Raw genomic sequence first — 14,501 nt, forward strand, 5'->3', positions numbered from 1 at the left:
TACATTAGGATCGGGGTGGTTCTCAACGTGGGGTCGGCGGACCCCCGGGGTGTCTTTATAGGGGTTCCAGGGGGTCCCCAGGGAAAGTTTAAAAGAAAAGGAAAGAAAATCATAATGCGATGCTTGTAGAGCGGCTATTTTTGAAATAAATGTTGAAAGGTCTTGACAAAATTGTGTGATCACTGATATGTGACATGGAGGCTCGAGCCACATGTGAGTCAGTGCACGCTCGCACTTTGTAATCGTTCTTGCCTTGTTACTGTTTATTATTGCTGCTAAAATGTTTGAGGAACCAAAACAACATCACTTTTACTTATGTAAAAACTACTTTTACATGAGTAAGTGTAAGTAAGTGTCTTACTTGTATGTAAGGCATGCAAATGCAAATATTAAAACACACACACACACACACACACACACACACACACACACTGGCTGAGCCTCCAACCTGTACCTTCATGGTGTCAGATGCTACCATGTGTTTGAAACGAGTTAATTAGGAGAGTGGCGAGGTTCAACTTCTACTGTGTGCGGTATTAGAGTTTACAAAGAGCTTACCCACTGAGCAATAGTCGTCGTCTATTAGACGTTTTCTTAGCGGTCTGAGCTTAGCCTAGACGTTGATTAGCAGTTTTTTAAACGTCTATATATAGACTTATATAGACTGACTCCACTGTGTAGCCTAAAGAGGAAGGAAGGCAAGTACAAAATGACACATCTTCGTCAGGCAGCCTAGTCTTAATGAATATGACCCTAATTACCGTCCTATCCTGACGGATACAGTATATAGATCTAAGATGTGTGTGCCTCCTCCTCCCAGGCCATGAGACCAAAGCCACGAAGAACAACATATAATATATATATATATATATATATATATATAGATCTGTGATGTGTGTGTCCTCCTCCTACTCTAGGCCATGAGACCAAAGCCATGAAGAACAACAGCGGTCCTCGCTACAAGCGCAGCCAGCTGGAGAGACGTCTGAACGTGGACGTGCTGTGGTGCGTCGTCCTGCTCTTCCTCATGTGCTTCGTCGCCGCCGTAGGTTCGTAACCTCATCACGAAACCTCAATCCCTCCATACAGTACCCTCAGTCACCGCGAAGCCTTGCATCTCCCTCCATAGTACCCTCAGTCATCACGAGAGCTGGTGCCAGAGTTTAACCCATTCTGACCGGGCACCCATTTTGGTGTTGGCATCATGTTATGCTTTAGCTATTGAAAAATAGCAGATCTACAAGCTCATATCGCGCCACCGAGTGGCGCGATACGAGCTTGTAGGTCTGCTATTTTTGAAAAATCGAAGAGCGACTGACATTTTTAGAATCTGATCTCAGGTCAGAATGGGTTCATCAGACCAGTGTGTGTCCGGCGGAAACCTCGTATGAATCTGATCTCAGGTCAGAATGGGTTAATTTGAATGTTGTGTGTGTGTGTGTGCGTGTGCATGCTAGGTCATGGCCTTTGGCTGAGGCAGTGGAAAGATCCCATCTTCCTGGTGGGTGATGAGCCTCCTCCCGCGCTGGCGGGCTTCTACGTCTTCTGGACCATGATCATTGTGCTGCAGGTGGGTCTAACGCACGGCAGGCAGTGGCTCAGGAGGTAGAGCAGGTCGTCTCCGATGACCCATGAGTCGGCGACGGCGTGTCGACATGTCAAGTCAAGTCAAGTCACCTTTATTTATATAGCACATTTAAAAACAACAGAAGTTGACCCAAAGTGATTTTCATATAAAAATTGCATCATAAAATGCAAAATTAAAATAAACGTTTAGCAATACTTCATATAAGAAAAATACAATATAACAACATTTAAAGAACATGGAACAACAAAAAAGCCTAGTAATTACAAAAATGGTTTAAAACATTCACAAGACTAGACAAAGTGCCAATCGGCACAGGTCTCCACCAGGGCAGGTCAGGTTGTGGCCTCATGGTGACGCTATAACAGGCTGTTGAGGAAGATTTGGGCCGGAGGTTCGTGTTGGAGGGATGCAGGTACAATGTTTTTCCATGTGTGCATACATAAGTTGTATACAGATCGATGCAGTTATAGCTAAAAACAGGAATTGGCCTGTTATAGCGCCACCGTGAGGCTGATTTTGAGGAAAAAATTGTGGCATGTCGTCCTCGGCCTAGTGAAAATGTGCGTGTATAATTTAACGGAAATTGCACACTGTTTGTGATTTGTGGCCTTTTTTCGAAATGGACGAATCGTGTGAGCTTTGGAAGCCAATCTTAGCCAATCAGGATGGAAGATGGGAAATGGTGCCGCTCCGTGTTGATCACATGACTATGGAGATAGTGTATACCGATTTGCGTGAAATTTGGATAAAATCTGAAGGAGTAATAATAGAAAATGTGTTTTACATATGTCGGCCTCCTGGTGGTGCTATAAAGAGCAGATGTGAAAAATTCCAGGCAAAGGTTTTTCCTTGGCCTCTAGGAAGTTGGCATACAAAGTTATCCACAGATCCGTGCAGTTAGAGGTAAAAACACTTTTCGGCCAGTTATAGCGCCACCTTGAGTCCTCGGCCTAGTGGGAATGTGGGTGCACAATTTCACGGAAATCACGCGATGTGTTCATGATTTACAGCATTTTGTTTGAAACTGAGCACTCCTGTGAACTTTGGAAGCCAATCTTAACCAATCAGGATGGAGTCTGAGAAATCTGAAAGAGCGGTTTCGTTGAATGGCTCTAGAGAGACTGTGTACCAATTTGCGTGATGTTTGGACAAAATCTGTAGGTGTACTGTGCAAAAACTTGTTTTTCACAAAGCGGCCTCCTGGTGGCGCTATAACAGGCCGTTCTGGAAAGTTTGGGGCAGAGGTTCATCGTTGGCATCCAGGGAGTGTGTGTGCAAAATTTGGCATCGACCGGGTTAACGGTGGCCGAGATTAGCTGCTCACGGACACACGGACGGACGGACGGACGGACACACACACGGACGGACGGACGGACGGACACACGGACGGACGGAGTGCAAAACATACTCTCCCCACATGCCTTCGGCCTGGTGGAGACAACTAGGAGCTGAAGGCAATGGAGAAAAGGTGAGTTTTTAGGGAGGATTTGAAACTGTCGATGGTTGGGCTGGATTTGATCCGTAGTGTTTACTGTAGCAATTACTGAGAAGGCCCGGTCGCCTTTGGTTTTTTGGCTCGTTCAGGGGACAGCAAGGGGCAATTGGGAGGTTGACCTAAGTACCCTGGAGGCTGGAGGTGCAGAAACCAGGTCACAAATGTATTTTGGGCTTTAAAAAAAATTAACAGTAATTTTTTTTAATTTATTCTGTGTTTCACTGGTAACAGTTGGGCCAGAACCGGGGTTATGTGTTCGCACATTTTGGTTCCTGTCAAAAGTCTTGCAGCTGAGTTTTGGACCATCTGTAGGCGGGACAGAGTGGATTTAGTCAGGCCATGAGATACAGGGAATTACAATAATCGAGTCGAGAGGTGATAAAAGCATGTCGAAGTGTCCTTGGGCAAGACACTGAGGACGCTGGCGGTGACTGTTCGCCGCTTCACCTCCCCAATGTATGAATGCATGGGCCGTAAAGCGTAAAGCGCTTTGAGTATGCACAAAAGCGCTATGAAAATGCAATCCATTATTATTAATAATGCTGCGTTCACATCATGGCCCGAGGCGGATGCCAAAGATCGAAAGATCGCAGCTCACGCGGTCGTTGACGACATCAAGAGCGCGTCCGTAGTGCCGTGTGTCGGAGGCGCGGCGGCGCACATTGAGAAAAAACATCATTGCAGCTAGCTACAGTTGTAGCTTTGTAGCTTTGCATCTGGAAGTTGAACCCAGCTCAGCTTCAACGTGTAGCTCTTTTGCAGCAGCTATAGAAACGTCGGATTTGCGTCGTATAGCTTCACGTCGCTGGCTTCAATTCCATTGATGGTAGATGAATGGTGTCTTTGCATCTGCCCGTGTGAAGTGTGAACGCACCACAATGCTGCTCGCTACAGGCTGCCATTCATGTCCAATGGAAGCCGGCGACATGGAGATACAAAGCTACAGGCTGCCGCTAATTTCAGCATTTCTACGCACCAAGGCACTACAGTGCGAGGAAACAATGGTTTCTGTGTCCCTCTCCCTCTCCCCCTCTGTCGTACACATGCAGGTGCTGATCCCCATCTCGCTGTACGTGTCCATAGAGATAGTAAAGCTGGGTCAGATCTACTTCATGCAGAACGACGTGGATCTGTACAACGAGCCCCTGGACACGCGCGTCCAGTGCCGGGCGCTGAACATCACGGAGGACCTGGGCCAGGTGCAGTACCTGTTCTCCGACAAGACGGGCACGCTGACCGAGAACAAGATGGTGTTCCGCCGCTGCACCGTCTACGGGGTGGAGTACCCCCACCTGGACAACGGTGAGCTCCTCAGCGCCGTTTGCGGGTTTGCAATAGTTTAAAACCCATTCTGACCTGAGATCAGATTCATACGAGGTTTCCGTGCCGGACACACACTGGTCTGATGAACCCATTCTGACCTGAGATCAGATTGTAGAAATGTCAGTCGTTCTTCGATTCTTTTGAAAAATAGCAGTCCTGCAAGCTCGTATCGCGCCACTCGGTGGCGCGATATGAGCTTGTAGATCTGCTATTTTTCAATAGATAAAGTATAACATGATGCTTTATCACACCAAAATGGGTGCCCGGTCAGAATGGGTTAACTCTTGAGAGCACGGAATGAAACCATGAGATGAGATGAGATATACTTTATTGTCCCACAAGGGGAAATTTGTCTTGGGCAAAAGTGCATTAGTACGTACATACATACGCTTTTTAAAACAGACAGACAATACACACAAGACAAAACACAGTAGCAGCAAAGTACAAGTCACAAGAGTATCACAAGAAAAGTGCAAATTGCAATAAGAGAAGGTATATAATTTTTTTTTTTTTTAAGTGCTAGAGTATTCACAGTTTATAGTATCACAATCACAGTAAAGTGCAATAAATAACTGATGAAGGTCAAGAAGTCCCTTCCCCACTAAGAACTATTCTTAGTGGGGAAGTTGAAGTGGGAAGAAAATAAAGTTTGAAGCGGTTGCTCTTGCAACGACACGCTCTGTAGCGTCTACCAGAGGGTAACAGCTCATACTCTGAAGATAATATATGTGAAGGATCAGACAACACTCTATTTGACAGACTGAGCACCGTTTTCTCAAAGATTGTCTGAAGAGATGGAGAATCTTTCCTACCAATTACCTTCATGGCTGTTTGAAACAAATACATTATTCAATACAAGAAATAAATGTTCTGAATCTACAGCTTGGTATCTAGGCTGCAGATAACCAACACACCAACATAGAATCTACAGCTTGGTAGACGACAGATAACCAACACAACAACATAGAATCTACAGCTTGGTAGATTACAGATAACCAACACACCAACGTAGAATCTACAGTTTGGTAGATTACAGATAACCAACACACCAACATAGAATCTACAGCTTGGTATCTAGGCTGCAGATAACCAACACACCAACATAGAATCTACAGCTTGGTAGATTACAGATAACCAACACACCAACATAGAATCTACAGCTTGGTATCTAGGCTGCAGATAACCAACACACCAACATAGAATTTACAGCTTGGTAGACTACAGATAACCAACACACCAACATAGAATCTACAGCTTGGTAGATTACAGATAACCAACATAGAATCTACAGCTTGGTAGACTACAGATAACCAACATAGAATCTACAGCTTGGTAGACTACAGATAACCAACATAGAATCTACAGCTTGGTAGACTACAGATAACCAACATAGAATCTACAGCTTGGTAGACTACAGATAACCAACATAGAATCTACAGCTTGGTAGACTGCAGATGACCAACACACCAACATAGAATCTACAGCTTGGTAGACTACAGATAACCAACACACCAACATAGAATTTACAGCTTGGTAGATTACAGATAACCAACACACCAACATAGAATCTACAGCTTGGTAGATTACAGATAACCAACACACCAACATAGAATTTACAGCTTGGTATCTAGGCTGCAGATAACCAACACACCAACATAGAATCTACAGCTTGGTAGATTACAGATAACCAACACACCAACATAGAATTTACAGCTTGGTATCTAGGCTGCAGATAACCAACACACCAACATAGAATCTACAGCTTGGTAGACTACAGATAACCAACACACCAACATAGAATCTACAGCTTGGTATCTAGGCTGCAGATAACCAACACACCAACATAGAATCTACAGCTTGGTAGACTGCAGTACAGATAACCAACACACCAACATAGAATTTACAGCTTGGTAGACTGCAGATAACCAACACACCAACATATAATTTACAGCTTGGTATCTAGGCTGCAGATAACCAACACACCAACATAGAATCTACAGCTTGGTACCTAGGCTGCAGATAACCAACACACCAACATAGAATCTACAGTTTGGTAGACTACAGATAACCAACAGACCAACATAGAATCTACAGCTTGGTAGACTACAGATAACCAACACACCAACCAGAGCCATCTAATAGAAGAGTTACGATATTGAGGGGGCGGAAACCGAGTGCTCGAGCGCTGTTCATGCAGCCTGAACTGAGACAAGCTGGAGTTGGAAATACATTGTTTTCAACGAGGGCGGCACAAATAAGAGCGATTTTAAGCATGTGTGCAACATGACAACTGTTTTAAAGTAAGTAACAACTAAAAAGTCTCTTTTAATGTTTGTTTCACTATTACTACAAAACAATCTAAAACAAAGGGATCATTAAAGCTGGGCTGTTGCCCTGAATCTAGGCATTTCTGCCTAGACTAGTCCCAGTTGGTTGTCCCCATTCTCAATAGAGTATATGTAGCATTGGACTTAAGCCCCATGAAGTGAACGCAGTTTGCGTAACTCTGTCTATATCTAAGGCTCTGGCACCAACATAGCCGATGCAAAATGTATGCTTTATCAACAACAGATAAACATCGGACGGCTACTGCCATCTGTTAATGTCTGTTTCATTTGCCGATACCGACATTGACCGATACGTCGCTGCATCAATAATTTGACACTATCAATAGTTAAAGATGTATATAAGGGTCCATTTGGTTACCAACTCTCCCTCATTTTGCTGGGGACCACCTGGAACCCCCTCAAGGACCACTGGTGGTCCCCGGGCCACTGGTTGAGAAGCCCTAACTACAGCCCTGCGGGACTCTGCTATGGGATTTAACCCATTCTGAACGGGCACCCATTTTGGTGTCAGCATCATGTATGCTTTAGCTATTTAAAAATAGCAGATCTACAAGCTCATATCGCGCCACCGAGTGGCGCGATACGAGCTTGTAGGTCTGCTATTTTTGAAAATTCGAAGAACGACTGACATAGAAACATAGCTTTATCAGAAAACTGTCAGGATGTAGAAGACGTTTATAGAATCTGATCTCAGGTCAGAATGGGTTAAGGTGTGTGTGTGTGTGTGTGTGTGTGTGTGTGTGTGTGTGCGTGTGCGTAGCGCGGCGGCTGGAGGTGTACGAGGCGGAGGAGAGCGAGGCCCAGGGTCGCTCGCCCACGCTGCGGTCGGGCTGCAGCGTCAAGTCGCTCAGCTGTCGCTCGCTGAGCTGCAACCGCAGCTCCGTGTCGCTGCACACGCTGACCAATGAGGAGGAGGCTGACGACGAGCACGGCCACCAACCACCACCGCGCACCAGTGCCTTCTGCAGCCGCATGGTCAGTCTCTGTCTCTCTCTCTCTCTGCAGCCGCATGGTCAGTCTGTCTCTCTCTCTCTCTCTCTCTCTCTCTGCAGCCGCATGGTCAGTCTGTCTCTCTCTCTCTCTCTGCAGCCGCATGGTCAGTCTCTCTCTCTCTCTCTCTCTGCAGCCGCATGGTCAGTCTCTCTCTCTCTCTCTCTCTGCAGCCGCATGGTCAGTCTGTCTCTCTCTCTCTCTCTCTGCAGCCGCATGGTCAGTCTGTCTCTCTCTCTCTCTCTCTGCAGCCGCATGGTCAGTCTCTCTCTCTCTCTCTCTCTGCAGCCGCATGGTCAGTCTGTCTCTCTCTCTCTCTCTCTGCAGCCGCATGGTCAGTCTGTCTCTCTCTCTCTCTCTGCAGCCGCATGGTCAGTCTGTCTCTCTCTCTCTCTCTGCAGCCGCATGGTCAGTCTCTCTCTCTCTCTCTCTCTGCAGCCGCATGGTCAGTCTCTCTCTCTCTCTCTCTCTGCAGCCGCATGGTCAGTCTCTCTCTCTCTCTCTCTCTCTCTCTCTCTGCAGCCGCATGGTCAGTCTCTCTCTCTCTCTCTGCAGCCGCATGGTCAGTCTCTGTCTCTCTCTCTCTCTCTGCAGCCACATGGTCAGTCTCTCTCTCTCTCTCTCTCTCTCTCTCTCTGCAGCCGCATGGTCAGTCTCTCTCTCTCTCTCTGCAGCCGCATGGTCAGTCTCTGTCTCTCTCTCTCTCTCTGCAGCCACATGGTCAGTCTCTGTGTCTCTCTGCAGCCGCATGGTCAGTCTCTGTGTCTCTCTCTCTCTGCAGCCGCATGGTCAGTCTCTCTCTCTCTCTGCAGCCGCATGGTCAGTCTCTCTCTCTCTCTGCAGCCGCATGGTCAGTCTCTCTCTCTCTGCAGCCGCATGGTCAGTCTCTGTCTCTCTCTGCAGCCGCATGGTCAGTCTCTGTCTCTCTCTCTCTGCAGCCGCATGGTCAGTCTCTCTCTCTCTCTGCAGCCGCATGGTCAGTCTCTCTCTCTCTCTGCAGCCGCATGGTCAGTCTCTCTCTCTCTCTGCAGCCGCATGGTCAGTCTCTGTCTCTCTCTCTGCAGCCGCATGGTCAGTCTCTGTCTCTCTCTGCAGCCGCATGGTCAGTCTCTGTCTCTCTCTCTCTCTGCAGCCGCATGGTCAGTCTCTGTCTCTCTCTGCAGCCGCATGGTGTGTGTGTGTGTGTGTGTGTGTGTGTGTGTGTGTGTGTGTGTGTGTGTGTGTGTGTGTGTGTGTGTGTGTGTGTGTGTGTGTGTGTGTGTGTGTGTGTGTGTGTGTGTGTGTGTGTGTGTGTGTGTGTGTGTGTGTGTGTGTGTGTGTGTGTGGCAACAGTGTAAACACCAGTGTCACTGAAATGATGTATGTTATCTCGTGAAGCTTTTATATGCTTACAATACAACACACACACACACACCAGGCTTTCAATTAACGCTTTGCAGTCACAGCCACACACAAGGCTACATACTGTAATTAGATTACATGTTGTGCTGTCGTTGGACATTAAATGAATACATGAGTAAACGTGTGTGTGCGCTCTCTCACACACACACACACACACACACACAGTACTGTACTATGTATTTCATACAATTCCAATTGAAAGGAACTCGGGGATAAAAAATAAAAAAAACAATATTCAACGTCTAGTTTCTCTAAACTCAAACGTTAATTATTCAAATAAACAATGTTTATTTACAATTTCACTTGACGCCATTTGCTGATTTCAGACCTTTGAAAAACACTGGTCAGCCAACCATAAACAATCATTACCTTCCATTATCTGTCTTCATGTTGCCCAACCCCCGACCCCTCCCCCCCTCCAGGCTAAGGAGGTGGTACCGGACCCCCTGCTGGTCAGGAAGTTGAACTGCTTGTCCTCTCCTCCTCTGCTGGGCCTGAGTGGCGGCAGCTCGCCGTGGGTGGCCCCGCCCACCTCTGTGGCTCCGCCCACCTCTGTGGCCCCACCCAGTCTGGAGCTCACCTACATAGTGGACTTCTTCATGGCGCTGGCCATCTGCAACAGTGTGGTGGTGTCCTCCCCCAGCCAGCCTCGACATGTGGTGAGTCACTCACAACGGTGTGGTGGTGGCCTGGACCGGCCTAGCGGTCCAGGCACCTAGGCTGGTGATCCAGCCTGACAGCCTGTCGCGGGTTCGAGTCCCGATCCCGACCACCTTTGCTGCGTGTCTTCCCCCCCCCCCCCCATCTCTCTCCCCGTCTCCTGTCGACTTACTGTGAATCTACTGTATCAATAAAGGCAAAAAAAGCCCCCAAAAATATCTTAACAGTTCTACTGCGTAACCCGTGTTCCCCTGCTATTTAATCCAATATTCTACGCTGCCTAGATTGTCTTATTGCCTTTGGAGCATACGCCGAAATATTTGCAACTTTGATCCGCGAAAGTCTGGTGGAAAAAAGTCCGATGGTTTGTTGTTGAAGAGAAAACCATGCTGCCATTACAATGCAGCAGCCTCCACAGCATGTTGTAGTCCAAACAAACCCCTCGTTCACTTGCATTGGGCTCATTTTCCCAGAAGCCCTAGCAGCCCAGAGCATGGCTTGATTTCCGGTTTCGTCGTCATAACGCGACGGCCTCGTGACCAGGTCCGCGACAAAGCCACGGAAAAAAACGAATTAAACGTTTAGCATATTAAGCAGGGGGGAACGTTGGATTAAATAATTCAAAGCTGTGTTAAAAAAAAAAACAATAATAATAATAAATAATGTACCCATACAAATGATTTAATTTCGGTTTTGCATATCGGTTCTTAAACGTGCAGTCGCGCTATTTTTTTGTTAATTTTTTTAAGAGCAAAATCCGTATAGAGCAGGTGCGTCTCTCTCTCTCTCTCTCACCGTTGAATGGAGTCTCTCCATCAGAACTCTTGACGTTCGTCCTCTCTGTGGGTTGTGTTGTCCAGGTCCAGGTCCCCGAGGCCAAGACTCCTCTCAGGTCCCTGGAGGACATCAAGCTCATGTTCCAGCGCTTCAGCCTGAGCCACTTCTCGTCTCTGTCCACCACGCTGTCGTCGCCGGCACCGCCCCAGGACAACGAGAGCCCTCACAGCTTCACGCGCAGGCTGTTCACCTGGGGCAAGGCCGCTTCCTTCAGCCCCGCCACGCCGCCACCCATCGCCGCCGGGCGCGGCGAAGGGCCCGACCCGACGGGCACGGAGCCGGGCGAACTGGAGGCCTCCATCCTGGGGTCCAAGTCCTCCGCACTGCAAGAGGAAAGGAATGACGGGTAGGCCTGACAGCATTTTATTGAACGTTTTGGTCGTCAGGCACGATGAAGGTCCGACGACCGAAACGTTGCTCAATAAATGTAACTCGAGTGAAGACAGTGTGCAGGATTCTTTTTTTCTCTACTTCTTAATTTCAAGAACAGCCGTATCTCTGAGAAAATATACAAAAATATGTACAGATGAGAAGATATAGGAAGTCCGCACACCGCCGGTCTTGGGCTACCAAACTTTTAATTCATTATAAGAGAAACAACGTTTCGACCCCTTCAGGTCTTCGTCCGGAAACAAAGTAGGCGTGTGTTATGAACAAGCTGTTATGAACAGTCATTGGTAATAGTAAGAGAAATGTATGAAAATCTGGGAACTAAATCGTTACCAAGAAATCTCTTCACCAATGTGTTTCTAAAGGTGTCTAATAACATGTACTAAAAGTTTGAAATTCAACTCCCGGGGGAAATTGAGTTATTAGCATAATATGTGACCATACCCATAACATCCTATATAAGGCAAAAAAGTCCAAATTCCATAATTCTTTCAGTAGCATGTGACATATGAAACTAGGGTGTTTTCATGATTCTGAATCCATTCCAAGCATTAGTTTTGCACAAAAAACACTCCTTTGGAGGAACACGGCCATAGCCGTCATCACAAATGTGCATGAGGTCAGCACATTTGGTCAAGTGGATATGGCCTAAGCAGTGTTTTTGTGCAAAACTAATGCTTGGAATGGATTCGGAACCATGAAAACACCCTAGTTTAATATGTCACATGCTACTTAAAGAATGATGAATTTTGGACTTTTTTGCCTTATATAGGATGTTAAGGGTATGGTCACATATTATGCTAATCACTCAAATTTCCCACTGGAGTTGAATTTCAAACTTTTAGTACATAGTATTAGACACCTTTAGAAACACATTGGTGAAGACATTTCTTGGTCAAATACCTGATAAAATGCCTTTACTATAGACCGATTCACAGAGGGGTGCCCTGGGCGCGGCCATTACTGAGGTGTAATCCATGGAGCAGGTGCTCCGTAGGCCAGGTGTAGCTAATCAGTGCTGCTGCACTCAATGGTACACCTCAGTAATGGCCGCACCCAGGAAACCCTCTGTGAATCGGTCTATAAGGAAGAGGCCCAATTTCTTGCCAATATGGCTGCTGTGCATAGAGCCTACTAGTCATTAGTAGGCTTAAATGTAAATCGCTCTGGATTAAGAGCGTCTGCTAAATGCCTAAATTGTAAATTGTAGTCAACTAGCATTTCACATCGCTAGTGACGGCGAGGAGGAGGAGGAGGAAGGCTGGCCGACGGAGGACGATGCGCCCGGCGAGCGCGTGGACGTCGTGTCGGGCGACGGCAGCTCGGCCAGCGGCGCAGACGACCAGCTGCTGTACGAGGCGGAGAGCCCCGACGAGGCGGCGCTGGTCCACGCCGCCAGAGCCTACCGATGCACGCTGCGCGCACGCTCCGCAGAGCGCCTCCTGGTGGACCTTCCGGGGATGGGCTGCCTGGCCGTGCAGGTATGTATTATGTACTGTGTATATATATATATATATATATATGTGTGTGTGTATATATATATATATATATATATATACCTTGCATGTCGTCGCTGTACAGTGGAAAGACCTTGTATGTTCAGAAGTGTTACTTTTGTAAAGATGAAACTGAAGTGGGGAGGAGGCTCCACTTCCGCTTTATATTTTACTCATGACAGCTCTTCCGTTGCTCCAGACTGTATGACGGAAGCATTTGGAAATTGCGAGAGGCAACAGTCTGGCAACGCGAGTCTACTTTTAAAGGGAATGGAACAGATTTTGTTCCAGAAATGTTTGAGAATAGATGATCTACAAGCTCACAACGCATCGCTACACGCTGTGAGCTCGTGGATCGGCTCATTTCACTGCCATTGCCTGACACTCTCTTGTATGACGAAATAGGAAAAGTGGAACTACGCAACCAACGTGTATGTTTATATAATGAATAATGTCTCCCTGCTCTTCTATTGAGACATTTAGATCGTGTCAAAGGTCATGTCTCACCTAGACACAGGATCTGACACGGATTTTGACCTGATGGTCAAGATTCAATTCATCCCCTGAGCGTGGTTCAAAACCGGGGGTAGAAGAGGCAATTTACATTTTGACAGAAAAACTGAAATACTAAATGAAATATGGAGGTACAAGGTTGCCCGACAGCATGATGCTAACGTTCCTAACCCATTCTGAACGGGCACCCATTTTGGTGTTGGCATCATGTTATGCTTTAGCTATTTAAAAATAGCAGATCTACAAGCTCATATCGCGCCACCGAGTGGCGCGATACGAGCTTGTAGGTCTGCTATTTTTGAAAAATCGAAGAGCGACTGACATTTTTAGAATCTGATCTCAGGTCAGAATGGGTTCATCAGACCAGTGTGTGTCCGGCGGAAACCTCGTATGAATCTGATCTCAGGTCAGAATGGGCTAAATAGGACACGGACACAACTTGTATCCAGTGTTTGTATCCAGTGTTGTTTCCTTTTCTTCTTACCTTACCTGTCCTGCTCTACTCTGACTTTATCCCCTCTCCTCTCACCAAAACGATAAATGATTTCGAACGCTGTGACAGGCAACATAACGTTCTAGTGACGATGCATTCCCTAATTGTGCAGCTGCTGCACATCCTGCCGTTCGACTCGTGCAGGAAGAGGATGTCGGTGGTGGTGCGCCACCCTCTGACGGGCCAGGTGGTGGTCTACACCAAGGGGGCTGACTCTGTCGTCATGGAGCTGGCCGAGGCGCCGACGCAAGGTGGGTGACCATAATCTCTTAACCCATTCTGACCTGAGATCAGATTCATACGAGGTTTCCGCCGGACACACACTGGTCTGATGAACCCATTCTGACCTGAGATCAGATTCTAAAAAATGTCAGTCGTTCTTCGATTTTTCAAAAATAGCAAACCTACAAGCTCGTATCGCGCCACTCGGTGGCGCGATATGAGCTTGTAGATCTGCTATTTTTAAATAGCTAAAGCATAACATGATGCTGACACCAAAATGGGTGCCCGTTCAGAATGGGTTAACCCATTTTGGCCTGACGTCGAAATTGAAAAGATGTCCTCATACCTCGTGTTTCTTTATCAGTGGTGCTCAATATTTCATGTCAAGGACCCCAAAAAATGATATGTAATCCGCCGACCCCCATCTGAAAATATGTTGTTCCAGGAACCCCCCAGAAGCAAAGATTTGAGTTAAAAAACGGTCACTCTGAAAGAATATATATTCAAAGATTTGTGCCACATTTTCACGATTTTTCAAAAATAGCAGACCTCTGTGGGGTGGGCTCGTTTTGAATTAACAATCAAAACCTAAGCCTACAGGGCACAGCAGTGGTGTGGTTTTCTGCTTCCACTTTACAAAATTATTCATATCAATTATTTTAAGCCTAGAATCAAGCTAGACTTTATCTAGTCTTGTTGGTGGTGACAGAAATGTAGTATTTTCATGACGTTGTGTGCAGGCAGC

General features: G+C 46.7%; 1 protein-coding gene across 1 annotated transcript in view; it reads left to right on the forward strand.

Annotated features, from left to right (window-relative positions):
* LOC310878160 (phospholipid-transporting ATPase VD-like) overlaps window positions 1–14,501 on the forward strand; it is a 60,914-nt gene that overhangs the window by 31,072 nt on the left and 15,341 nt on the right. The window contains exons 9-16 of the mRNA XM_083792311.1: window positions 918–1,049; window positions 1,458–1,570; window positions 4,133–4,385; window positions 7,515–7,729; window positions 9,568–9,804; window positions 10,666–10,988; window positions 12,267–12,513; window positions 13,647–13,785. Coding sequence (XP_083648437.1) covers window positions 918–1,049; window positions 1,458–1,570; window positions 4,133–4,385; window positions 7,515–7,729; window positions 9,568–9,804; window positions 10,666–10,988; window positions 12,267–12,513; window positions 13,647–13,785 — 1,659 coding nt within the window. The remainder of the gene's footprint in view (window positions 1–917; window positions 1,050–1,457; window positions 1,571–4,132; window positions 4,386–7,514; window positions 7,730–9,567; window positions 9,805–10,665; window positions 10,989–12,266; window positions 12,514–13,646; window positions 13,786–14,501) is intronic.

Source organism: Protomyctophum parallelum (assembly GCF_964188405.1).
Source record: "Protomyctophum parallelum genome assembly, chromosome: 20".
NCBI classification, from domain to species: Eukaryota; Metazoa; Chordata; class Actinopteri; order Myctophiformes; family Myctophidae; genus Protomyctophum; species Protomyctophum parallelum.